A 27606-nucleotide genomic window follows, 5' to 3' on the forward strand; every position below is an offset into this window, starting at 1 on the left:
CCATGCTCTAAACCCAGGGAGATGGGGCTGCCTGCGCCGCTCTGTGCTTCCCACAGAGAAGGGCAGCCCTCGCTTCTCCTCAGGATCCCTCTGCTTCCGTCTGGGGAGGTGACGCCCAGGCCAGGCCCTGCTGGAGACCCTCTGCTGTATTTACCTCTTCTGGGTTTTCCTAGAGTGTATCATCCTTTTCTTGCCTCCATAGCAGACAGGCTCCGAAAAGAGTACAGAATATTTCTGCAGCAGCTCCTCCCTCCGTTTACTTGCTTTCCGCTCCAGCTCCCTCAGTTCCTTTTCCTGCTTCTTCAGCAGCTTCAGGAAGAGCTTCATCTGCTGCAGTTCTGCGAGGCTGGCTGTCTGAGGCTCTAAAACACAAAATAAAGAGAGGCTGTTTTCTCTCACCCAGCATTTCTCAACCTGCTGTGATGCCTTTTGGGGTCAGACAGCTTTTTTCAGCACTGCCTTCATTCAGCTTTTCCTCCCTCTTTTCAGCAGCTCAGCTCACCATCTGCTGCAGGCATGGCACGGGGATGGCCACAATTGCTGCCTTTTGGTATTTTGGCCAGAGGAACACGCTGGTGGTGATGTGCCAGTCTTGTGCCTTGCACCCTTTTCCACAATTCTAAGTACCCCAAAGATAGCGCAATTGTTAAGCTAGTTGGCAGCTCTAATTATAAGGGAAAAGCTGTTATCTCGTTACTGCTTTTTTTGCAAAACTGAGTTATGTGACAGGTGCTTTCATCCCTTCCAGTTTTAATGCCTGGCATTTCTTCAGTTGTGAGGAATAAATGAAAGAGCTTTTGAGATAGATGAGAACGAGAAGGGAAGGAGGCCTGTGAACTGCTGGAGAACTTGTTATCTGGCTGTAGCAAGTCAGTCAGATGCGGTTATCTGGAGCAGAAAGGCCACAGGGAGTTACCTTCTCAAGGGAAGTAACTTTTTTTTTTTAGCTTGGCATGTGTGAAAATTAACAGAACTTGTGGGTGTGGCTGCTACACAACACTGTGCGGTACAGGGTCAATTCCTTCTAAAAAGCTCGTGTTGAGAAATGGAAGCGTGCAGCTTAACTGCAAGTCTCTCCGTCAACAAGTCTAGACTCAAACCAGAGCGCACTACGCTTTCATGATGCCTTTTACCAGAGCACATACTAAAGTAATCATAGCTCTGTCCTGGGGAACATTTTTCTTTAGGAATAACTTTTAAAAACAAAACTTAATGTACGTAACAGTTACTTGGCAACATATCCCAAGTGCAACAGGTTTACTCTTGTGCCTTCAGTTCTGTGGCATAATTGGTCATACCAATTGGTGGTTTGCCTTGATTTGTATCACGCTGCATTAAGCCACAGAAAAGCAGAACAGTAATGTTCTTGCAGAGGGTGCACATGTGCTGAAGACCCCCCACAGCCACACCACGTCTGGTTTAGTGAGGGTGAAGCAGCCGTCAAAGCCAGCCAGAGTAGAACGTGTGGGGCAGCTCCAGCCCGTGGCCTCAGAGGGCTAAAGCTGGAGCACCCAAAGCTCTGCCCTACCTGTGCAGACGCCAGTGGCCCAGCTTGCCTAAGGCGTGGACTGTGGCAACCCCAAGCCTCTCTTCTCCTCCAGACCTGCTGTGAGCTCAGTCCCAGCCTGCGAGCTCGCCACAAGCCATGGCAGTTGTCAAAGGGGCAAATGGTGCCACAGGCAGGGAAATGGGGTCCCCGAGCCCAAAGGTTCACATGGTTTATCTTTAGGGCTGGCTGCGATGGGCAGGGAGGGGTCAGGTCTTGGTTAATTTGCAAAGAGGCTTCATCTCTCTCCTGGTCAGAAAGAGGCCAGAGAGGGAGTGTACAATGAGCAGCAGGGCCTCAGCCCATGTGAGCAGCATGAGGGGAGTTACCTGCCATCTGCGTCACTTCTAGCATGTTCTCGTCCCTGGCGAACGCTGCAGCTCCTGAAATCACAAAAGAGGTTCCTGTTTATGTTCTATCTTGGATCTTTGAGTTGAAAACGGATAGTGGAGAGCTCATCAAGTACACGGGCCACATGAAGGGTGTTGGTGTAAATACAAAGGAAATTATTAAGCTGCTGAGATGCTTAAATGCTTGGGAACTTTAACAGGCACAGCAGAAAGGGAACAGGATTCTCTGCCTTGCCAGAGAGAAAGAGCATTTGCTTTGTATTAGCTGAATATTCTAGTGGTGATTTGGCTCACGTAGTTTTGGTTTGATGTTCTGCTCTGAAATTTGAGAAAACTGATTGTTTTGATACCAATATATTTGAAAGGACACTAACCACATTGATACAGTTAATATGGAAGAAATACTGATTAGCTGTCAATTACTATAAAACACAATGGAAGAGAATGAGATAATTATGTGTATGGTGGGGACATGCTCTTACCTAACCTGAAATTACTCTATCAATTAATTTGTATTAGAAGCATGTTTGAGGAACATTCCTCAAATGCACTTTCACCAGTCCCACACCTTTAAAGTTTGTTGACTTGTTTTGTAAGGCCAAGAAGGTGCTGGTATGAAAGGAGCAAACAGCGTTAGGAAGATCTTTCTCTGATAGAGTTTCTTTAAACCTAGTAATAAACGCTGACTTTGTCTTTTGATTTCTATGGAAGCAAATCCATAACTTTTTTCCAATTCATCTGACTAGTCAGAGTCCATGTAGTTTCTGCCCTTGTTATGTTAATGGGTCCCCATTTAATCTAGCAGTCAAAGCACAGGACTGCTCCGTTCCCGCTCTCGCAGAATGCCAGATGTGGGATCTGTTCTCTCTGAACTTGCAGTGGATCTTATAAAGAGCTTGGTGTTCATTTGAGCTGATGAATAAAATTACTGATCTCTAAAGCTCCCAAGTATTATACTACTGGACTCTGGTGCAAGTGCAGCTTCACAAGACAAGAGTTTTCAGGGGATCTAAACATACTTAAAATGTCAGAAATCAACAGTAATCTCCAGAAAGAAACCCTTGAAAAGAACAAAGAGGTGAAGAGCAGTGAGGTATTATGGGACAAAACCAAGCCAGATCTTAAAGCCTTTGTCTCACAAATATCCAGAATTATCAGGTCTTTGCCCAAAATCAGTATCAAACCCCCAATTTCACACTTGAGATGAGAGGCTACACCTCTGCCCCAGTCCGCTTCTTCCTTGGACAGCAGTTCCCTCTCAACATAGTTATCTCCAGGGAACTCTGTGCTGAACCTGAAAAACCAAGGTCCTCTACCTGCGTCCTCAGCAGAGGTGCAAGGTAGCATGGGAATGGCAGCCCTGGCCCAGCACAAGAGCCCTGCTGTGGGGGGGAAGATGAAGTTTATGCTGTTGGGCCTTCAGCTTGTTCCCTGGTGTTCTCAGTAGGTACCTGACATTACTTTTCTTATGTGGAGCATAAGCAGTATGAACATCACACTCGCTCCAGAGGAGTGTCCAGCCCGAGCCAGGGGATACCTACAGCCCTTGCCATTAATGACAAGCACCAGAATTTAAGTTGGTGACTTGCCCTGAGAGGTTCTGACCCCATTACCAAGAATCTCCACCCTCCAGCACTGGCTCTTTCTGGACTTTTGAGCATACAGGCTTTCCCTTCCACTTTTAGCTCACCCCACACCCACAGGTTTACCTGCAGGTCCATTTGAAAGAGGAATGCTGAATTTCCCAGTAGAGTCTGGCATCCCATTAGTTTCAGCAGATGGGAAGTTCCTCGGTGTGCCAAGCCTCTAAAACAAAGACCAGAAGTAAATCAGAGCTCTATTATTTCAGGCTGAATCCATGCAACATGTTTTACAGACAATGACAGAACTTGGACAAACTCACCTCCACTGAGCCATCTTTTAGCTTGACTGATCTCTTGTCTTGCAGACTGAAGAACTTAATGGGGTTGGAGAGAGCAATAGTCAGATCTAGAAACAGAGAAGAGGGCTTTGCTTGGATTATCAAATAACTCCTTGCACTCTGATTTTCCTCGCCTTCTGCTTTCCTTCCTGGCCTAGGACAGGGAATTGTGGCCAAGGGATATTTGTACTCTCTACTTGAAACAAGCTTCTCCCTGACAGCACAGAAGGAGGGAACCATCTTCATGTCAGTCCCATCTGAGGTGGGGGCTCACAAGTGATGTTCCAGGCAGCTCCATGAACCCGAGAAGAGCATACTGCTCCCAGAATCCAAAATCAGGTTAAAACTTTCCTAACCTGCACAGCTCCTTGCTCCAGTTCCAGTCCAATGCTGTATAAACCTGGTCTTTTTTATCAATATGTGTTAAACCCATCAATTTCACAGGATTTCCCTCATGAATAAGTGAACCTTATGTAGGAACAGGGCAGGAGAGAGTAAACGTGAAGTATTCACAAGAACTTCTGTGGCTGATGCTGTTACACTCTGCATGACCTTTTGTTCATAATTGTTAAAGTTTCACTGTTAACAGCTCCAGTGGGGCTTCTTTCCCAATTCTGCTCTCTCTGACCATCCCCTTTTAAAAGGAAGATCACTCTATCTCTGTACCAGCAAGAACCTCCCTCTCTTCAAACAGGGAAGAACAATGCTCCTGTGCTCCCTAAAACCCTGTTCTTGTCAGTCCCGATAGTTATCACCTCGTCACTCAAGGAAACCTCTTCCCTGCCTCTGAATAAAAGGAGTAAAAAGCCTGACCCATTCCAAACCAGAGAGACAGTCACATCTGCGCTGCACAGCAGGCCTCGGCTGTACTGGGAACCAGTCCCAGCGCAAGCAGTCACTCTCTACTGGTGGAAGCGAGGGTGTGCAGGATGCTGGCAGGCACTCCAGTCCCACCCTGACAAGGAATTAAGGGTGCAGCAGGAAGGCACCTCTTGGACTGGGAAAATGCTTCTGGATCACAGTTTGGACAAAGGCAGAGCACCCGCCACACACTCGCAGGCACAGTACCTGCCCAGGCGTCAGGAACGTAGTCCTTTACTTCCAGGTACACAAAGAGGGAAGGCATGGTCAGGGGCATGTTGCTTTCACTGCGGAGACAAACGTGGTGATAGCCTGAAAACAGGAAGCAGAAGAGGTCAGCTGACAGAATCTGTCCCTGCTCGGCAGGGTGCTCCAACAGTAAAAGTATCTCTTTACAGGAGGACACAGTGAATATATTATGGAATTAAGCCGAGGGTGTAACAGGATGGATGTGAAGGCTCCACTGCCTACAGGAGTGGAGATTAAGTAGCAAAATATGCAGATGTTCTTATCTTCCTTACAGCTTCCAATGGATACATCTCAAGGGCACAAAAGCTGAAGGAATTTCCACAAAATTTACCTGAGTGCACTGCAATAACAGGAATGATACGATGACCAATGAACTTCCCTCCTTCCTCCCAAGCCACGATTTTGAGAGACGCCAGCTCGGGCATCATGATCTAAGGGAAAAACAGAGTCAGGCACCAGTGTCCTCCCCTCTAATTCCTAACAGCAGAGTAGCTTTACGAAGCAGGACTTTACTCTCTCCTCCTTCCAACAAAACGATGCCATCGCTCCAAGGAAGTCACTGCCTATTTCTGCATCTTGTAATTTAAGGCTACAGTTTATCACAGACATAACTGAATTCACAGAAACTCCACAAAACACACCTTCTCAGAGGAGAGACTGTAGAGGATCACAGGAGGGCAGTTTACCTAAAGAAAAATGGGGCAGCAAACCCTCCAAACCACAGCTTCCATGAAGCGGTTCACCAGAGAAGGGAATCAACTTGGAAGGATAATTTAGCAAGCATGGTAACTTTGCCATGAGGGCTCTTGCCTCCCTCCTCCCCCATTTTCTTCTGCCATAAAATGAACTAAAAATTATTCTGCCAGAACTGACGCCTGGAAAGTGTTTTCTGAAATGAGGATAATATTTAACTACCGCATCCCAAGTAGGCTGAAAATATCTGCTGTTTCACAGTGTGCTTAACAGAGATGAATTGTGTATTTTGCCTTTGTAATTTCCTGCAGAAAGGCCAAACATTACTATCACCTTTGACTTAACTTGCCTGTACCCTGTAGCTGGATTAGTGACCACTGAATTCTTGTGGACAAACAGGGCAGCTTTCTGTATTCAGGCACAACTGAAAACCTCCCACTGGTCCCACCCCTCCTCCAGTTTGTCTGTTTCTCATTTACAGTTTCACCACAGACACCCAGTTCCTTTCTGCTTCCTGGTGCTTGAAGTTTTCAAAGCTGATTAGCCAATTCAGTCTGAAGTGCAGCACAAATGGGAGACTTCTGATACCTGTTATTTCCAGAAACATCCCCAGCTACCCCTTGTCAATGAGAGCTGGTTTGGATACTGTTGTTTGGTTGTTATCTGAGAGCGCAACACGTAACGCCTCGTGTGTCTAAAGCCATGACTGAGATCTCCAGAGAGGAGTCCCTTCTGCTGGCACCGACCTCTCAAGAGGCAGTGCTTGTGGCCAACAGTGTCTTTAAGGATTCTGTCTAAATTACCATCAAATGTTATTACCTTTTCAAAAACAAAAGCCTCCTCTTTCCATACAGGGTTAATGGAATTGGCAGTGGAGGTCAGCTTGGTTCTGTATTTGCGCTTTGTGTCCCTTGGCAACCCGAACAGCTCTACTTCCACATATGTCTTCACGCTGCGGTCGGAGAGGAACTGACCAGAGAGGATCTATGAACAAGCAGAAATAATCAGCAACTGCTGAAAAGAATAAGCCAGAAGAACTTGCTCACACCCTCCCTGCAAAGTCACTCTCCCACCCCAAAACATCTTTTCTGCTGCAGCTTCCAGTCCACAATAGGCTTTTCTTTTACCTCCACCCATGTTTCTTGCTCCAGCACTTCCTCCAACCTCCTCCCTCCCCATCATCACAGCCTTGGCTTCTTCCCTGTGGCAGATGCTAATTTTCCATTTTCATGCGATTATGATTAATTTAAAATAGTGAAAAGACTGGGAGTTGCCATGGTAACACTCTCCCACAGGACTCTCTGGGTTCATTTGCCACTAAGAACTCCACTGGGTAATAAATAGCAGGGACATAGATGCCAGTTGTGTACGTGGTGCCAGGAACTGGCTGCCCGGGGAGGAGCAGCACTCCGGTTTGTACTTGCCGTGACAGACAGGGTACTGGCCACCACCACGTCAATGCGGTCCACAGAGAAGGGGTCAAACTGCTTGTCTGGACGCCGCATGAATTCATGCTTGAGCAGGTAGCCACACTGGCCGTTGAACTCAAACAGAGCCATGTTCTGCTGCATGGGGACATCTGAGACAGAGGAACACAATGAGAAAAATTTCTGTGGGACCTCATCAGGTGGCTTGTGTGCTACGAGCGAGCTGAAAGATGCTGTACTGTTACAGCCCCTGCTAGCCGAAGGCTCACAAAGCCATTTCAAAAACTAATTAAGCCTCTCAGCACCCTACAGGGAAAAATATTACAGCAGCTGTTGTAAGAAAGGTAAGTGGTTTGCTTACGATTGCACCATAAGTCATGGGTAGAACTAAATTAAAACCTACTTTTATTAGAAGTACCCGCTATTTTTGGGTGTGAAGTAAATAGTTGCCTGAACCCCTCTACTCTTTCCCCCTTTCACTTTGGGCCTCCTCTCAGTCCATCTGCTGCACCATTTCTTTTGAGAACAGCCTTGTGGTTTCTGCACCTGCCTTCAATACGATGTCCTCTCCATAACCAATCTCTCACTCTCTCCCTTTAAAAGTGGTTTCTTTTTCTCTCCTGCTGATGCTATGGCTAGTCTCCTATACTCTCTATATGCAAGATACTCCTCTGAGGAAGGAAGGGGGTAAAGAACAGCTTTCTCTGGATGTTGTTCTTCTCATGCTGGTTGTGCAGCAAGGAAAGGCCCTTCTTCCCTGTTCAGGGCAAGATACTGGAAATAATAGCACAGACAGGCCAGTTCTGCAGCCAGACGGAGCCAGGCCTGCTGCCTCGCAAAAGCAGCAGCAGCTCAGGGGAAGAGGGAGCTTCTGAGGCGCCCGCGCACGTGATTTAGTCTGACATCAGGGTACCCAGCCACTGGATGACAGTAAGTCTGTGTACGTGTGTACGCACACGGGTGCAGGCCCGGCGTCCTGGACACTCTATGCCAGGTTTGTGCTGGGTCTAAAAACGTGCTTTGGGTCTGTGGGAGCCAAGAGTCAAAGATCACCACCCCTTTGGGAGAAGGCACACAGAATAAACACGTTCTGGGGAACAGCAGCGGAGGAGGAGACAGCAAACACGAGCACATGGACGCAGCCACGCAGAGGCTGGAGGACGATGTGACACTCACCCATGGTCTGGAAGTTGAGTGCCACCATCTGACAGCCAACGTTCCAGAACATCTGGGGCAGGTAATTGGAGGAGTCCATCCGGGTGCCTTTGGGGTAGATCCGGCTCATCTGTCGCTTGTTATATCTACAGTTGCTCTATTGGAAACAAGTCTGGAGCACTCTGTGTACTCTGGGGCTGGCTCACATATTCAGATTATGACAATTGTTCAAGCTCTGCTACCAATTGCTCAGAGCTTTCCAGCAGTAAGAGAGGCCCTGGCAACACCAGGCTCCTTTCCTGTACCCTTCCCACTTAAGGACAAGGACCTGGCACCCTTGGCATTCACCACAGCAGGATGCATCCTGTCAAGCAGCTCTGTGAACAGCCCCCAAGTCTTCTGGGAAGATCCCACATCCCACCTGCACTTTGTATCTCTGAGGAAGAGCCCACCAGGTCCTGAAACCAGAAGCCAGTTGCAGATGCCCCAGCCTTACCCAAGCTTCAGTTAGTTCTCACACTCCATACAGCCCAGTGCACTGGACAAAGGCTGCCAAAAGGATACTCCACAAACTGCATGGGGAACTTGGTTAGGAGATCGTAAGCCTTCAGCTCCGTAAAGGAAGAGATGACGTAACTCCGGTTCTTCTCTAGAAACAGGAGATAAGCCAGTGTTTAGAAGGCAGGCGTGCCCAATCCCCCGGTCTGTGTTTGGGGACTGAGGGTCCCAAGAAGCACTTGGCCTGTTTACTCCCACTTTCTACCAGATACTGTTTCCTGTCAAGGCAATTTACCTTCCTCTGGTCCCTTGAAAAGGGACTGAAGAATAATACTCCAAAAAAGGTGATTTATGTTTATCAGGGAGACAATGGTTGTGCACTACAGGACAGGAACTTCATGGAGTACTGACAGGATTGGCTTGTAAAGCTTAGATGGCAATAATTTGTCCCTCTCTTCCTAAATTTCAGTGACATTTAGAGAATAGCTCCGGCCTGGAGTTTTAGTTCCAAGTAAATCCAAATATTCAGTCTTGCCCAAAGTTCTTTATTTTGTCAAGTTTCCCCTTCTCTCCTCCCTTATTTTTTTCTTTTCTTTCAATCAAATCAGCTCACTCAAAGATAGACCTAAATGTGGGAACTGCTTAGAGGAACCTATTGTGTATAAAGAAATTGCACGTATTTTCAGTGCTTCAAATGTTTCTGTCCAATCACCACAGAAGAGGAAGATCAGTCACACCCATTAAGAGCAGCTGGGCTCAACCCTGCCCCCAGAAGCAGCAAAGCGAGCGACAGAGATGTCACTGGCCTCTAGGCTGTTTCTTTTCATCCTCACTCATGTAACTGGGAGCAGGACCAGGCATCTCCCTGTCTCCTCCTCACCAATTCCTTACTACAGGGTGGAGGGCAGAAGGAAAGTGTTTGTGACCACATGTGTGTTGTAGGAGGGAGGGAGAGAACACAACAGAAAATGGGTGAGAGGAAATCACCAAGGCAGGTGGAGAACAGCAGCATCTGAAAGCACTAGTGGCCTGGCCAAATGGAAATACCTGGGGTTCTGAAAGGACAGAGTTTGACTTACGGGCTGAGACTTCAAAGGAGTCAAATTTGATGGGCTGTATGTAATTAACTAGGCTGGACATCTCCTCGTATGCTGTCACTTCCAAACCAGCAGTGCCCTGAGCAGAAAACAAAATCCAAGAGAAGGCGGATGAAGAGACCTGTGCTAGAGAGGAAACAAAACACACCTGGGCTTCACAACCAGAGGGCTCCAGTAGCTGCTCTGACCACAGCACACCAGTTTCTTTGGCTTCCTGGTCCTACAGTTACACTGTGGGCAGCACAGACAGGGGCACAGAGTTTCTAGGTAGCTTGGCAAAAAGTGAAAGCGAGGCATACGGAGAGGTATCAGTCAGCATGGAAGCCCAGGACCTCTTTAACCTATCAAAGCACAGAGGCTGGGACAAATTGTTTTCCCTCCTCTCTGAGCAACACTATGGAGATGGAAACGGAAAATGGATTTTTTTACTCAAGGGAATGCTGATCTCCTTACCCCTTCAGCAACAGCACTTCATGTTTTGGTAACAACTTTTACCAGACTAAGGCTAAGCCTCTCCAAACACCCTGAAGGCAGACAGTTATCTCCCAGTCATGCAAAATATCAAAGCCAGAGTCAGTAATAACAACTCTGCTGCCATATTCTCTACGCTTGCAACATAATTTCTCTTATTCAGTTTCTCCCACAAAAGTTGTGTTGCACAAGGGAAGGAAACCCCCTCATTGGTCCTAGCACAGTTCATTCCCCTTTGCATTTTGGATTAATCTCTATTCAATATGGTGAGGCCCCAGAGAAAACCAGAGGCCAGAAAAAAAAACAGAAAAGGAACAGAAACAACAGAGACAGTACCTCATCTGACTGCATCTTTTTAATTTCCTCTTCATCCAGGTTCCCAAGATGTTCATCCTCTTCCTCTGGTTCCTCTTCAGCCACATCACCTGCCCAGACTAAGCACACACAGCTCACATCAGTGGGGGGCACGGCAGACTGCGAGCATCAAGAGCCCTGCAGAACCTCACAATCCAGGCACGCAGGAACAATAAGTGGCAGAACCATACAATTTTATTAGCCAAATCCAAACGTGAACTAGTGTGCTCAAGAGACCAAGTCGTTCTCCCTGCAGGCTTCCCTCATATCCCAGGAGTGACAGTCACAGTGCTGTTTTCCCCACCAAGGTCACACACACACGGGAACAATTGTCCGTTTCTGGGTGCTCTGTAGCAGCACTTGCCTTTGTATAACCTCATGTGCTCCTGCCATGACAGGGACTGGAAGTTCACTGTCCCACCTCGGGTTCCCTGAGCCCAAGAGGTGACAGCCTTGAGACTGGAGGAAGGGAGGAGGGTGGGGCTGAAGGTTCGATAAACCTCCAAGACCCTCCGGGTGAAGAACTAGGCCATGGTGAATTGGTGGGTATTGGAGAGCTACAAGCAGTAAAAAAAAAAATCACCCACCCTCCCATCAAACCACCAGCCAGCGTGTATCAGTGAATTACCAACTCCTGCAGCCGTACACCTCAGAGCAGGCAGGAGAGTTGACTGATGGGCAGGACATAAGTTGATTGTCTCTTTTGGTTGGAATGAAGTGCTTGAAAATATTCTGAATATTTAACTTATTCTCCAAGCTTATGCTGCTTCTTGAGATAACTGAATTAATAACTAGTACTGCTTTGCCTCAAGCTAGTATTGGGTGATTTGGAAGGTCTCCAGTGGGCCAGACCTGCTCATCTAGCTATACCAGTCCCATTTTCCCTTCAGACATACCAGTATCTTCAGCATCCATAAGGGTTGGCTGCTCGATGACTTCTGGTTCCACATTCCTTCCTTTCTTCAAAGAGTTCTGCCTCTTCCCAGAAATAGATTGGTTCTTTTTGTTCTTAATCAAGATTTTCCCTAAGAGATCCTTAGGACTTGGCAGAGGAACTCCTGGCTTCAGCTGCAACAGATAAACTTCATGTTGAATTTTCATCATGGAGACAGATTTCAAACACTCATCCCTCCTGTCCCTCCCAGTACCATTCCTCTGGCCATTTACTGGTGCACAGACACATCTCACCCACCGTACACTTTAATTTCTCCATCTGCCAGCATATCCCACTATATATATGCAGATTTTTTTCCTAAGACTTCACCTCTGGTTTCAGACCAGCATTTTACCCCTCTCACGTTCTGCTCCCTGCACATGCCATGCTGTTCCCAGCCACCTATCCTGCACCACAGCTAAAAAAACCACCTACATGGCCTGAAGGCATCCACATACCTCTGGCCTTCACATTCCACCTCCTTCTCTCATTATCCCACAGCCTCAGTCCTAGATCAGCACTCAGGCCATATTTAAATGCTCTGCCTACAGCAGATTTGAAAAAAAGATCCCAGAGTAGGTGGCTCAAGACAAGGATGTGTGATTCAGACGGTGCTTCTAGACCTACACTCCCTGTACAGATAGCAAGAGGCCTAGTAATAATTTAGCTCATACCCTGAACTATTTCTCACTCACCCAGCCCATTTCTCCCTATCGCCCGGACAAGGACATGGGTCTGGCAGTGGGCAATTGTCAGATTTGCTCACTGCTTCTTTTCAGCTCGTCTTTTGATCTCTGGGCTTTAAACTAGGTGGTTGGGCTAGGAGCCTCAGCTCCCTGCTCCGCTGCGTGTGCCAAGGAACCACCTCATGCTTTGCAGAACACAGGTGCTGCCCATTATCTGTAAATTGGTGTCCATTCCCAAGGCAGCTGGAGCAGCAAATGTGTGTGGGGATCACCACAGACGTCACTGTGCCCACAGAAATCCTTGCCTGTACCAGTAAGGTGATGACTTGAGTCAAGCAGAGTGGGAGCTTTACTCAGCTTATTCTGAGCACAAAGCTATGCGTGTTGCTGAGCCGCCTGTCTACGCCTGAAAGGGGGATTTCCAGGCTGGGAGCAGGATTGAGAAGCATTGGTAGAAGAGCCTGACATGCTACTGAGCCCGTGTTCCTGTTTCTTCCCAAAGCAAGTGCTGGCAGACAGATCTGAAATAGTCCCGTGTCCTCTTGGTACAACTGGTATGGCTTGGCTACCTGGAGCTCGGCTTCCACAGGCACTCAAGTCACAGGGTGTTAAACAAGAGCAGAGTCAGGCAAGTGCTCAGGAAAACCTCTGCAGCTGAGAGCTCTTCCCTCCACTTGCCGTGCTGCTCGCCCTATGAACCAGGCCTATTTGTCCACAGCATCGTCTTCTCTTTCACTGTCCTTGCATCTGTTGTGGCATCTCCTCGCACCAGGAGTGACTAGTTTTTTCACAAAGACCTCCCTGTTAGCCAGTCTCCTTCCCCAACTTCCACTTACCGGGTATTTTTCCAGCGGCTCCGTCAGCAGCATATCTCCAAATATGGTTCGGCAGTACTCAGCCATCTTCGCCTGCTGCTTGGGCCTAACGAACAGAGACCAAGCAGGAGTGAACAGGGAAAGAGATGCCCAAATCCAGAGCTTAGCGTGAACAACCATCTCGAGATTCGACTCTACCCACAACACCATTCCTTGCCTTCACCCAGCCAGCCACCCAGATCCTGGAGTCCCTTCCCAGGCCGACTCCCATCTGTTCATACTCTGCCATCCCGAGCTAAAAGGCTGCACAACTGTGGTCACTCTCACTCTGCAGCTTATGGCTCAACTTTCAGCTCTGACCCACCTCCAGTTGCTTCAGAAATCTTAATCGATGTTTCATTTCAGCTCAGGAACCCACTTAAAACCCACCAGCCCTGGCCTGTATACCTTCTGCTCTCTCACAACTCCCTCCATCACTAGATACTCACGAGTCCACGTGGTTCTCAAAGGACAGGATGACAGGGTAGAGAGACGTTTTAAAAGCACTTTCTGCAATGGCCTCAATGGCATCCTAAATGAGAGACAAAGGCAGAGAAAAGGTCAGCACTCATTAATATCAGAGACACGCAGCTGAACGGACTCCAAATTGTTCATTGTCAGGAGTTGGAACAGTTCATGAAGAGCTGCAGCCTGTGGGAAGGACTAATGAGGGAGAAGTTTGTGGAGGACTGTCTCCTGTGAGAGGGACCCCACGCTGGAGCAGGGGAGGAGTGTGAGGAGTCCTCCCTCTGAGGAGGAAGGAGCAGCAGAAACAACTGGTGATGAACTAACCACAAACCCCATCCCCTGCCCCCCTAGGTGGGAGGAGGGAGAGAAATCAGGAAGAAAGTTAAGCCCAGGAAAAAGGGAGGGGTGTGGAGAATGTGTTTTTAAAATTTGGTTGTATTTCTCATTATCCTACTCTGATTTGATTGGTAATAAATTAAATTGCTATTTCCCCAAGTTGAGTCTGTTTTGCCCATGATGGTAAATGGCAAGTGATCTCCCTGTCCTTATCTCGACCCAGGAGCCTCTTTCATTATATTTTCTCTCCCCTGTCCAGCTGAGGAGGGGAGTGACAGAGCAGCTTTGGGGGGCACCTGGTGTCCAGCCAGGGTCAACCCACCACAGTACCTGCCTCTGAACCTGTCCAGTTTTGTGTCATTTCACCTGCTTATAAAATCCTTCTGTCTAGCAACAGAGAACACTAGAATGTTCAGTAACCAGCAGTGCTGACATTTCAAATGCAAATACCATGGAAACATTCTCAGCATTAATGATGTAAGAAAAAACAATCATATTTTCCCCAAGCCCCTGTTAAACTGCCACAAACTCTCCACTATTTTCTTTTCTGGTGCTGCTAATTGACATGGTAAAGAAGTGTCGTTTGCTCCTTTGCAATTCCAGTCCCCAGCTCCCCAAATCCCAGTTCAGCCATGATCTGAGCACTGAGGGAGGCTGCCACAGCTGCTCCTCCATGGACCACTTGCACTCTTATGACAGAAACCTCCAAGGTTCAGAGGAGGAGAAGCTACAGAAAAAGCTACTAAAAGGCCACAGGCAATGGTAAAAAAGGGAGAGGGGTGTGCAGGGGAAGATCTACATATTATGTAAAACTAAAACCTGGGTACACGCTGTGTTAACGGGTTGTAATTTCCTTGAGGTACAGTCACGTGCTTTAGCAGAACTCTGCAATTACAGCAGCTACAGCTGTCATTATTTCTCCTATCCGTAGTGAACTGCTGTGCAAAAAGCAGCAGTGGTACTACAGGATTTGGGAAATTACTCACACTGAATATCACAATACCTCTGATCTTTTTTTTTTCCCCCTCCACATAAATATTTTAGTAATAGTGAAGTGCAGGAACTGGGGGGAAGATATGGCATAAGAATAAACAGCTTTAAAAAGAATCTAAAGTGCCTCTGCCTGTTGGCAGCAGCTGTGTAAAGGAGCACACAAAAAAAATAAGTGCAATGCACTGATTTTTAACCTACAAGCTGTTTGTAACTTCTGTGGTTAAATGCCCTCTTCCCAAGGCAGAAGAGGCTTCACTCTGTGCCTCTGAAGCCCAGGAGCTGCATCCCTGGGGAAGCACCTGCCCAGCGCGCTGGAGGGCAGCCGCTCCACCGAACACATTCCCCACACTCCTGTAATTAGGAAGTAATTGAAACCTGTTCCTCCAAAGCCCTGCCATATGAGGCTGTAAGCCACAGAAACTGGCTGTAGACCAGTTAGAAGATAAATGCATTTTAACAGCTTGTTTTCTAAAAGCCATCTTTGTTTCTCCAACGTGCATCCAGCCATGAAGCCACTGCCCTCGTGCAGTTTTCTGCCCATACACCCATCTTGGTGCACAGCCCTGGGCACGCAGGCATCTCTACTCAACCACCTCCCCATCGCTTCTACCTCACTGCCCGCATTTCCCTCATTCATTCATCTTCACCCCACCAACCACCTCTCTTCTGGTCCTCCCACTCCAAAACTGTACACAGACTCCAACGTGTTGCATATCTGTTCATCTTTCCTTCTATCTACACATTCATTCGCTTGTCACCCTGCCATCAATCTTCTCCTCTCACACATCTCTGCCCTCAGCCCATCCATTCGACAGTTCCCTCAGCCAGCCTCCTCAGACAGAGATCAGTCTCAACCCAAGCAGGGGAAAGCATGCACGGGGAAAACACTTTCCATACCTTGAAGAGGATCTCAGTTGTCATGGTGAACCCGTGAGTGATGATCGGCTCCTCATCCGGGGGACGGCCCTTCCAGCAATCCAGCTCCACGCAGCGGCAGCCGGCCAGCAGTGTCTGGCGATACATTTCAGGAGAGGAGATACCAGAAAACTGACCAGCTGGAGGGGAGCAGAGCAGAGAAGGGAGGATTGACGTTAGTTCTTCATATGGGACAGATTCTGCATAAACTGGAGCAACAGAACTCTCTGCCATTCTTGAGCAGGTGTATGCGGCAGACTGACAAGATGTTTTTGGTTACAGGGTGACATTTCTTCCTCTTACACAGCATTTATGTGCCAAGCTCCTCAGAAAACGTTACAGCCCTCAGCCCTCCAAAAGCCAGGGCAGGTATGTCTGCCCGGCTGTCAGTACCACTCACCCCTCCCCGGCGGTGGCACGTACACATCGGAGCCGTGGCAGACCCTGGAACCGTCCGTACCTGTTAGATATGTGTTGTGTGATGAATTGATGAAGTAGTGTGAGAGTGGCTGGGTCATGTCCTGGTACAGCACCAATTTGTCCAGGGCTATCACGTTGTTCTCGGGGCCACAGAGAAACCAGACCATCCCCTCCGGAGACAACTGCCCTACAGGGAAAACAAAGCTGTTCATAGCACCTAAACAAAATGGTTCTGGCACCTCCTTACCGTGCTGCGCAACACAGGGACTTGTGAGAATCAGGCTGATCGGTCCCTGGGAAAGTCAGGGCAGCAGAAGGTGCAAGATGCTCTGCTCTTTTCATAGTAGCTCTACAGCGAGGCTTGGGGCTGAACAAGACTCACCTCTCTGGATGTTAATTCCGCTGGGCTCATATTTCTCTATCAGGCTCTGCACCTGCTCAGGTTTGGCTGGTGGGAAAAGGCTGTCATTGAGGCGAGAGTCTCGCTGCTTCTTGTTGATAAACTTTGCCAAGTGCTCTTTGGTCATGTAGGGCTTTGCCTTTAAGTGGCTAAGGTGAGAGAATTACAGAGGAGCAGAGGTGAGGCCTGTGTATTACCCAGAAAACAAAAGAGATTGGTCCTTCCTCAGGTTAGCAATGGGTGTCTGTGTCCCTGGGCCCACAGATTTCTGATTTGTCTACATTTCTTCCCGTAAATGATGCTTCCCACTGTGGCCTTTCTTCTTCCTCACTAATTCAATACTGTGAAGAGGTTGTACTGAGGGAAGCACAAAGCATATTTTGAGCCTCTGACTTGAACTCTAAAGGGACTTGAATTTCAGCGCACACTGAATTGCTTGCTCTATGAAATCAAGACCATTTAAGAAGTCACAGATTTAGCTACTTGAAAGTAAAAAGGTCACTGGCTACTTATGAGGATCTATGGTTGCCACACTGTATGTGGCCTTGTCTGGGGCTAGCCACAAGCAGTATCACAGTAGCATCATCTAGTGTTGACCTGGAATCAACCCTTAAGAGTCCCTGTGGCACAGTGAGGTCTCACCCTTTTTATCCAGGCTGTGGGTGAAAGTGTTAAGTGCACTGGCAGTGTTTTGTGACCTGGGTTCCTGCCCGTCTAATGCATGAGACCAGACAAACCACACAGCATAGAATCCTCTCGCCTCTCCTTTTTGCTTATCTTTTGCCACAAGAGGTCAAGTTCTCTGCCGTGGCTTGAGGGAAACTTACTGTGAGGTAAATATTTCATCAATCTCAGGTCGTGGACACAGATTCATGAGGAAAGTTTTATACACGGTCTCAGGGAAGTCCTCTGGGTTGATGGCATCGTTCTGAGAATGCAACAAAGACACGTTGGTATCGCAAACCCATGATGGCACTGACCTCTCTGTTAACGCCCACAGCCCAGCACTTGTTTTTGACAATGTAAGGAGGAACTGGAATGTCTGGCAAGGTGTTTGGGAAGAAACAAGTGAAGAAGCACCATAATGCCCTATTTCAGAAGGGACAGTTATTTCAACTGTCCCTTGGTGCCTCTCATCTGAGGGTATAAAGCTGAAGCTTGATACAGTGGTCAGAGGCCTGGACTGTACTCTGCGGGTTGGCAGAAACACCAAGATTAACTGTCAGATCTGCTGCTTCAAAGAGCAGACAGCGAAACAGGCAGAGGGAACGTGCTGCTCCTTGTGCCACACAGCGCAAGGGATGGAGTTGCAAGCATTACAAACAATAAGATTTGATCCTAGCAGGCCTGCAGTTAAGGCATGGCAGCTACTGGTCAGGAAGAGGTTTCACAGCAGCTGAGAGCATCTGGGCTGATGATTTTTTCATAGCCAAGGGTAGGCAAAAAGATTATTCTCAAACTAGCAAGACCTTTGGTTACGTAGTGAAACCCTTACCTTGCCCTTTGGAAGATGACAAGCAGTTAATGCTGCTTCCACCCTCTTTCTGTCTGCAGGAAACATCTGAAAAATACTGACCAGACAGGGAAAAAAAAAATCACCACAACATAGCAGGAGTGAAGTCAAGAAGCCTAGGTTTGGGCAGCTGGGAGCTGCAGCCAGAGTGCAAGACACTCAAAATGCACAGCAAAGGAGACTGACAAGATGACTGCAAACATGACCCAGAGAAGACAGACGGCCTTTCTCCAAGGGAGTAACTCATGCACCAAGTCTCACAAACTTACAGTGGATTTTCTGACTGCTGCCTTAATACAGAAGTTCTCTATTTCTGCTATGGACTCTGCAAGAGCCCAGTCACTAAACTGCATCAGCTTACTTTCAAAACCCCTCCCCACTGCCCTTCCCCTGCCCTCCTGGAGGTGCTCCTGGGGGTAGCAGGCCTCGTGCCACCAATTCCCCAGCATGCCTCCCCCCACAAGACACTATGTGGTAGCTGGCAGTAGCAAGGAATAACTTTGTAGTCAAGACAACACTCAAAAAAAGCAAACAAACACTGCACATTTGCTGCTTTGAAAGCAGGCAGAGTTTTCTGGAACCAAAGGCTTTCCATGAATTCCAGGAGCAAACTGATCACACAGGTAAAGAATCCAGTGTACTATTACATGATGAAAGCAAAGTCTGCTGCTGCAGAAACTAAAGCTCACCTCCAGTTTTGAAACCTGGGTACTGGTCAAGCCTCCGGCTTAAAGCAGCCTCTTTGCTGCACTGTGGAACAGTAACAATAGCTGAACCCTCCCTGCTTTCAGAACATCCCAGTCAGCAGCAATGAGGTCTCCTCCGTGGATAAATTTAGATGTCAGCTCTATTAAGCTCCTGGCATCACAGCTGCTCACAGCCAAAAAGGGGAACAAAAAGTGCCAAGTGTGTTGACAGGTGGAAAAGTGTTCAGCGGGAGCTGCAGCAGACTTATGCAAACTCGGGGACTATCATTCCCAGGCTGCCCTTTGCAAGGCAAAAATTGCAGCACCCTTGTTATGATTCAAAAGGGATTTAAATGTCTAAAGAGAAAGGCAGATGCTCAGGGGAATTTTCAGAAGAATTCAGACATGGAGTTTTGAAAGCCTTACATATACCCGTACCTGGAGATACTGAGTATTTTTATAAATTTGGCTCTTAATCTGGACTATTTAATCATGTAATGCTTTACACAGTAAAGCACTTTTACTGCTCTGCAAGAAAGACCAACCAGGGCACTGAAGAGAGGTACAGCCTGTACCAGATATTTTTCCTAGCTTATTTCAGAAGAATAAGCTGTTTTCTCCCTGCAGTAATGCTACCTTGCTTGCATTTTAAAGATCAATTCAAAGTACTCTTCCCTAGTGCGACTTATTCATTAAAGACTTATACATTTTTAAAAGCCTTCTGATGAATACACTGTTTTCTGACAAAATGAAATTCTGCTGGTTGGTGGTTTAGAAAACAAACAACAAAAAAATGTTTATTGTTGAATAATGATCAACCATCCAGGAGCCCATTTAGCCAGCACAGACTTAATCTAGAATGGTTATGCAATATAACACGCAGTTGGTACCATATTTATCACAGGTGATTAGTGCTTTCCTCTCGTGATGCTGTAATGCTGCATAAACCTCGAAGCAGAGTGGTTCAAAACTTCCCACTGAATAGCCACAAATGCACTATCTGCACATCCTTATTCTTAAAACAAAAGATAATTTGTGCACCCAAAAGCGAATTGAACATGGCAGTGCAGCCTTTTGTCACTCATTCATGAGCTGAATTAGCACGGAGGAACCCTAAGATCAGCCAGAGAGTGGTTTTACTAGGGAAGACACCAAGCAGCACAAAATCAATTCTAGATTCATGCCAGGCAGTGCAGGGGAGAAGTAATAGGCTGGTCTTTGCTTCAGCAAAGCAGCCTTGGCTAATTCTAAAAGCAGTCCTACCCTGATGCGCAAGGCCAACCCCACATGTAGAAAGGAGACAAGTGGGAGCAATGGACCCCTACTTCAGGCCAGCTGGGGAGTCAAGCAAAAAGTTCTCCTTATATTATACAGAACTCCTTACATGAAAGGTAAAGTGAGTTCTACACTTCATTTGCCTTTCAACTCAGGTTTGCAAAACCACCTGTGATTCGAATTTTACTAAAGTTGCTTGGTTTTGTAGATTATTTCTCAGCAACAGCCAGGAAGTGAAATCCATGGCTGTTTAAAGCAATTTCTTGCTGTAGATGAAGGCCACAAAAGGTCTCCTTTCCAGACGCAAGTTACATCCCAGGTGCAGCAGGAGTCCTGTCGTGGCCTGAATCCAGAGGGAATGCTCTCTACCTCTTCAGGGCAGAAGGAGCAGGCAGCTGAAGCCATTGGGCAACCACCCTCTTACCAGCTGCTCTGCCTTTAGTCTGACTGAACACACAATGAAACAAATATCCATACTCACTTCCTGACAGGAATCTTCCCCTCTGCATTGAGCTGCATCTTCAGCTTCACCAGGCTGTGAAAACAAACAAGATTGCAAAAACACACTTGTACAATCTTAGAGGTCCTAGTAAGTAAGGAGAAAGAAAAAAATATGCGATTGGGAAAACAATCTAACAGTTAACTCAAAATCAGGGTCCTCCAGACCATCAGCTTAACCTCAGACAGAACCTGTTCCCGTTTCTTAGGAAGGAGAAACAGGCAAATTATAACAGCTTAGGTATCAGAAAGATTCCTCTGAAATATAAAATGTAGACATGAGATAACGATATCTCCTATTATTTAGCGTTCCTCAGTGATCCCAGGCTGCCAACCAAACAGCATTACAGAGCAAAGAAAGACAGGCAGCACGTTGTTGGGGTGAGTGCTGTGACTGCGGTGGGAGACACCTTGGAGGCTCAGCATTTCAGCCTGTCTAACACCATGTGTGTGTGTGACTGGCTCAAGTACTTCTGTGTCAGGCAGTTGTCACGCAACATATGGCCCAACTACCAACCCCCTGCCTGTGCCCTGGGGCTCCTAAGCTGACACAGGACTTGTTTTGGAGGCTGTCAAAGGACCTGGATGCTAAGAAGCCTTTTCTTTCTAGTACAGACAGGAAGGGCAGTACATGACTGTTTCAGAGAACAATATTTGTCAGAAATCACTTACATTTTCTCTAGGAAGGTATACCGTGAAGCGTTGTACGTGAGGGGATTCCGAACGATGGCCATAATATCCTCAGCCCAGCTCTGGGAACAAACACACACACACACAAGGCAGAGGCAGTTGGGCGTTATGGAACTGCACCAAGAAGTATGCAGCAACAAATGTGGAAAGGGCACAGAACCATGGAACAATTTGGGTTGGAAGGGACCTTAAAGCCCATCCAGTCCCACCCCCCTGCCCCAGGCAGGGACACCTTCCACTAGCCCAGGTTGCCCAAAGCCCCGTTCAACCTGGCCTTGAACCCTTCCAGGGAGGGGGCAGCCACAGCTTCTCTGGGCAACCTGCGCCAGGGCCTCACCACCCCCCATAGTAAAAAATTTCTTCCTTATGTCCACTCTATATCAACCCTTCTTCAGTTTAAAACTGTTACCCCTTGTCTTGTCACTACAGGTCTTGGCAAAAAGGCCCGTCCTGATACTGCTGGGCTCCAAATCCCAACAACTGTGCCCTGGGCTTGGCTCTATCACCCTCCTGCTGCCTGTATACACCAGCAGCTGAAACTTTTCCACTGAGCCTCCTCAGCTCTCTGTTTATCCATACAAAGCACATGACAGACAAATGACAAACCAAATTTCTCCTACTGGTCCTTCTCCACACAGGGCAGAAGTTTCTAGAACTATGGAGGTACCAAACCTTACTGGAACATTAACCTGATTGTTTATAACCTTGCCAGTAACACTGACAGGTTCAGGTTCCCTGCCTTCCCCTCTCCTTTCCTGCTCCCCATTTAATGTCCCAATCCTTCACGTTTCCCACTGCTTCCTTGCCCTCAGGACCTGATACCTGGCCAACGTTCTCCTTGTAGGACACAAAGTTATGGAAAGTGAGGTCAACCATGTCAGGGCCAGATACAATAGTCAGAGTCTTAAGCAGGAAGGTGCTGTGAGGGTAATCCAAGTTAAAAACCTCTCGGAGCTTCTGGCACTGCAAAAGAAACACAACAGATGGGGATGAAGGGAGAATGCAGCAAACTGTACCTGAAAAAAACCAGGACCCAAGCCAAACACTGACCCAAATTCACAGCGAGCTTTTCAAGGGCTGCAAAATTGTTTAATATAATCTCCCTTTCCTTGGCTTTCCTTAATTTTCATCTTTATTCTGGAACCTGCATTACCTGGATCCTCCATGGAACAAAACATTGTGACTAACATCACTGTACAAACATGCTGTTTTGGTCTGAAAAAGTAAAAGCTGGAGACTGCTCTTAAAGAAATTCCTTCTGAAACTTCAGCCTGAACCTGCAGACAAGCAGAGGAGCATTTGGCCAGCTCACACCAGAGGTGCATAACCAAATTACTGTAGACAGTCATTTGTCAAAACACACACTAAGAAAGTCTTCTAGGTTAGAGTGATACCTTTTGCTGTAACCTCCGTCCACCACAAGAAAGATGTTGTTTGGGACCTGGAAGGTCTACCAGCTTTAGACCTGGTCACTGGCGAGATGGGCTCTCTCCCTCCAAGCCACATTTTCTGCTAGTTGTCAGTTGCTAGAAACATTTTTTTCCATAGCAATTGCAGTGTCCTACAGCAATGGCTCACCAGAGATTTGTTTTGTTAAGTATAAGGCTCATCTGATTAGTCATACTTGGATTTCATCACCATATGAAAGTATTTATAGAATCTCTTTAAATTATTTAGCATTTTCTGCATTCCTACATAAGGCGTCACTAAGCCAAGGTATCCTGGAGTTGTACGGACGGTCGCTATTTATAATGAAAGGATAAAATTCCCATGTGCTGGAATAAAGCGCAGCAATTCATTATCTAAAGCGCAGGATAAATCTGTAGGGAAGCAAACAGGGAGGCAGTCAGAGCACCTGCTCCTTCAGTAACTAAGGGCAAAATCCATGGTCTGGGACTGTTAGCAGAGCAGGTCAGAGTTGGGAGTTTAACTGGAGCTGGGATCTGAGCTCTCACTGCCTGCACAAGCCCACAGTCAGACACGTGGCTGAGTTACTGCGTGTCAACAAGTCAGAACATCAGTAACACCTTAACACGTTACGTATCACGTTAGCTTCAGCAAAAGAGGTTTTAGCTAAATGACTTTACCTTTGTGTTTGCTATAAACTTAAAGCACATAAAGTTAGTCGCTGCAGTTCAGCTCATGTTTAGTGACTGTTAAGCTGCTACTAACTGGACAATATCTGAATCCCTGCAAGTTGAAGAAAGCAAATTCTATGGACCCCAGTTTAGCCCAAACCAACTAAAACCCCTAGACGCAACCATCCACTTGCATCCCATTGCGATTCAAATGGAAACAATTCCATTTCTGGCCCAGAATTTTCTCTTTACATTTAGACTGCAACAGCAGAAACTCCAGAACAGCTCAGCTTCAGGCATTCTTCTGTGTCTGCACCATGTCACACACAGAGCTGCATATATATTTGATAAGGAACTCTGCAGATTTTTTTTCCACTGCGTTTTTCCAAATTTCTGGAATGTTTGCAACTTTTGACACATCTGTAGCAAACAGGCATCTTTAGGAAAAACAGGATGGCCTGGATTGTAACTCAAGATCACCTGACTGCTGTTTCTTTCTTTGTAAGAGCAACTCTCTGCAGGGGTAACTCTGAAACCTGTATAATCCAAGAGCATTTGGAGGGAAAGAAGGGGGAAAGTAGTCAGCCACCCAGAAGATTTGCCTATTTCCTAATAGTTCTGGAATTTCTAAAATGCCTCATTTTTGCTTCGTGAGCAAGTTTCCTTCGCAGCAGCGGGCAGCACCCACATACCCACACCTCCTTTTCACGCTCATAGTGACTTCTTGATGGAGCTTAACTTTTCATTCCAGGTGTCAAAGTGTTAGGATTTTAACTTCAAACTTAACTTCATCTTGTAACCCACTGGCATTTGTTCAGCTTCCTTACCTCTAGGTGTTGTAAATTATATGAAGCTAAGACAATAGAGAACTTGTGGTTTATGCTGAGCTCATTTCCTGTATTTGTTACAAATCGGCTCCTCCCAGCCCTTCCTCCTCTGCAAGCGGGTGTCACTTGGCTCCCCAGCAAATGTTTTGTTCACGCCATATCCCTTGCGAGCCGAACGCTGCATCAGAGCTTTTGCCTTTCTCTGGCTGGGCTCCCCCAGACAAACCTGACACAGGCCATGTTTGGTAACGGCCTGATACCTGATCACCTTTCCAGAACAGCTGTTCACCATTAGCCTTTGCCTCTGCAGGTTTTTATATGCCATGCTCTTCATCAGCACTAACTTCTGACATCTCCTTACACCTTGGTGGAGTCAATAGCTCCATTTTATGAGTAGCAGACTGCAGCAGGGAAAGGAAAGGATGATCTTGTTAGGGATCTAAATTGGGTCATATTTTCCCAGCGACTGCCTTCCTGCCTGGCCTTAAGCGAGTCACTCGCTCACTCTGTGCTGCCTACTCTACGTGAGGCTTATCTCCCTCACGGGATAAATGCAGTGATGTTGGTGTAAAACTGAATGAAGATGGTGAGAGAGGACCAGAGACCGTGTCCAAGGGCATAGAACCTGATACCATGGCTCTTTCATAACCTGTGCTGCTTTAGCATCTTGGTGCTGCAGCTCCGCTACGTAATTACTTAGTGTCACCTTGCCAGTGGCTGTAAAGGAAAGATAGGAATTGCTACGTGAAAAGCAGGACAACCACATTAGCCACGCAAATCAGAGGAAGGGAAACATGCTTAGCAGATCCACTTAAAAAACCCACCACCAAGCAAACAGAAAACAACCCACCACGAGAGCAGCTGAAATACAGATTCAGCTTTCATTTCACTTCCCACCCTCCTGATTTCCCTAAAATCCTCATCTGTACAAACCAGATTCATAGTCCAGAGAAAAAGCAAATTCTCATGCAAATATAAACAAAGAGCCAGGCCTAATGCAAGAGACAGAGACAGTCCTTTCTCTACTCGAAATGGGACACAGTGAATGACAGTGGGGATCCACCACAGCTGCAGGAGCTCACTGCACACTGACAATTTTCTGTCTTCATGAAACATGCTACACGATGCAGTGCTTGTGGTATTAGAAGCCAGGACGTGAAAACAAGTCTTCTCTTTTGGAGAAGAAAGGTCTTGTTGGTTGCCAGAAGGGAAAGGGAGAACCAAGATTATTCAAACACCTTTGGCTCTGCAGGTAAAGCTCACATCCTCGTTAGCAGCACCACTCTGTCATGGGATTCAGCAACAGGACCGTCTGCTGAGCGGCGGGGAGGGCTGTCCTGCCACCGCCCGCACCGCGGGGGCCAGCCTGTCTCTGCGCCAAGCATCTCAGCGAGCCGAGGCAGAAAAAAATACGCAGATGAAGCACTCTCAGCTCTCAGTGCTGTCTTATCTAAAGGAACCGGAAAATGCAGCAGCACACAGATTCACATGGCACAAAATAACCCGCGGCATTCTGGAATCGAGCAGGAACAGACCACGAGGGAGAGATGCAGACTGTGCATCCTCAGTAACTTCTGTCCCTGTGGTCTAAGAGCTCACACTGCAGAAAGATGGAAGAGGCAGAAAAAGGGCCCAGCATGGCAAAAGGCCATTATCCAGATGTGACTGTTTCCTTGCTTGGCCCCTGCTGCACTATTTATAAATCCTTTGCAAGCCACAGCCTTCTACCCGCTTCTCTCTGGCATGCACATTTATCAGTTTGTCTCCCACCAGCTTCTTGTGATCACTCTTATTTGGACATCAGACTTTTAGTTCCATCCTGTGCTCACGCATGTTGCTGAATCCACAGCACAGTGTGGAGATGGTGCTCAGTGCCCAGAGCTGCCGCCTTCCCCCCGTGATGCAGTGCAGCAACTGACCACCCACGGCGTCTCCGTAGTCCGTGGCTCAGCCCCTGCTCAGCCCCACGTGGAGTGCTCCCTGCACCCATGGTTCCCAAACACCACTCACTCCTACTTTATCATCTCAAAATTGGATGTGTGAAATACCTCGGTGTCATTTTCTCCCTTGTACATGTTCAGAGTCTGCATCTCCGGGTTCAATAACAACAAAATGTGTGTGGAGGATGAAACTGTTTTATAATCATGACAGTCAGAAAATACAACTTCTGTTTTTATGAAAAATTATGCTTGTTTCAAAGCCAATGCCTGCTGAAATGTCTAAACAAAACCCAAGATGAAGCCAACAGCCCAGCAGCCTGGCCTAAAAATCATGTATTTTGGTCCTAATTATTACATTCTCTGACAGTGTTCTGGGGTCTTGGTGCATCAGAAGAAAAAACCAAAATAGAGCAGCCATTATTGTTCCTTGTTACTCAAAGGAAAACAGAATTGCATTGTAAATAACATCTTGATCTGCTTCGGCATGCTGCTGAACTACATTCAATAGCTTTTTATCTTGTCTCATTTATGTTCAAAGTCCCTGCTAACTCTTATCTTTATTACTCTTGAACTTGTGCCAAAGTTCATTCTGCCCTGTCTCTCAAAAAAATTTCCATGGAGAAAAAACACTGCAGAACACCGAGTAGCTCTCAAAGAAAATAAAGCAAAGGGGGTGAGAAGGGGAAACCTGCACGTGCACAGGAGAGGTGACGGGAGGACTCAAGGGCTGTGTGTGTGCTCATATGCCAATATGCCAGGAGCGGGGCGTGGTACAGGAGAGCCCTTCTCAGAGCAGGTTCAGTTCCAGGAACTGGTTCCTTCTGGGGCAAATGGCAGTGGCCTTCTCCCTGGGAGGCGGCTCCTATTGTCACCAACCCTTAGTGGTTCATCCCTTTCTCAATGCCACCCTTACCACAGCGTCAGGGAGGGGCTCCCCCCAGTCCCTGCCTCCCAGCTTGCAGGGATAGTGCTGTGACCTGGCCTGGCCAGGGAGCACGTACCACAGCTCGTCTTTCCAGAAGTGGTTTTCCGCGTGGGCGCTTTGGTGTTATTCTTCTTGCTGTGTATAGAGAGGTTACAAAGAAAAACCCCAAACCTCTTGCTTCGCAGCAGCTGGGGAGTTACTGAAAGCAGGGAACTCCCAACATCCACAGTACCACCATCTGCGAGCAGGGAGACTCATCTCACCTACATTGGTCTGAAAAGCTCAGGGCATGTTTCACCCTCACGCAGCTCCAGCTACAGCCACAAAGAGCACAGACCCTTGCAGGGGAAAGCAGCAGCACAGATGCCCTCCAAGCACCCTCCTTGTGAATTCCTTCAGTCCCAATTCAGTGGGAAAACCAGACCATGAGCTTTGCTTCAGAGAGGCTGTGGGTTTGCCACGGTGTCATTAGCAAGGGAAGGGAAAGGAGGGGAAAAGGATGCTTGAGTTGTTATTGGTACTATCCAAAGCTCTTCCAACAGCTAT

General features: G+C 47.3%; 1 protein-coding gene across 3 annotated transcripts in view; it reads right to left on the reverse strand.

The window, feature by feature from the left end:
• Positions 1–27606, reverse strand: part of PLCB2 (phospholipase C beta 2) — a 48348-nt gene that overhangs the window by 10215 nt on the left and 10527 nt on the right. The window contains exons 4-26 of one of the 3 annotated variants that reach the window (XM_074842584.1): positions 22113–22253; positions 21273–21352; positions 20584–20637; positions 18124–18199; positions 17456–17556; positions 16611–16777; positions 16269–16415; positions 15791–15948; positions 13546–13628; positions 13079–13163; positions 11519–11690; positions 10605–10702; positions 9780–9876; positions 8767–8851; positions 8224–8348; positions 7045–7199; positions 6440–6604; positions 5259–5358; positions 4886–4990; positions 3800–3885; positions 3606–3702; positions 1876–1929; positions 155–362 (exon numbers count right to left, since the gene is read on the reverse strand). In XM_074842584.1, the coding sequence (XP_074698685.1) occupies positions 155–362; positions 1876–1929; positions 3606–3702; positions 3800–3885; positions 4886–4990; positions 5259–5358; positions 6440–6604; positions 7045–7199; positions 8224–8348; positions 8767–8851; positions 9780–9876; positions 10605–10702; positions 11519–11690; positions 13079–13163; positions 13546–13628; positions 15791–15948; positions 16269–16415; positions 16611–16777; positions 17456–17556; positions 18124–18199; positions 20584–20637; positions 21273–21352; positions 22113–22253 (2639 nt within the window). Of the gene's footprint in view, positions 1–154; positions 363–1875; positions 1930–3605; positions 3703–3799; positions 3886–4885; positions 4991–5258; positions 5359–6439; positions 6605–7044; positions 7200–8223; positions 8349–8766; positions 8852–9779; positions 9877–10604; positions 10703–11518; positions 11691–13078; positions 13164–13545; positions 13629–15790; positions 15949–16268; positions 16416–16610; positions 16778–17455; positions 17557–18123; positions 18200–20583; positions 20638–21272; positions 21353–22112; positions 22254–27606 lie in introns of those variants that run through there. The other 2 variants (XR_012625468.1, XR_012625469.1) reach the window with 2 other exon arrangements.

Source organism: Strix aluco, chromosome 16 (assembly GCF_031877795.1).
Source record: "Strix aluco isolate bStrAlu1 chromosome 16, bStrAlu1.hap1, whole genome shotgun sequence".
Lineage (NCBI taxonomy): Eukaryota > Metazoa > Chordata > Aves > Strigiformes > Strigidae > Strix > Strix aluco.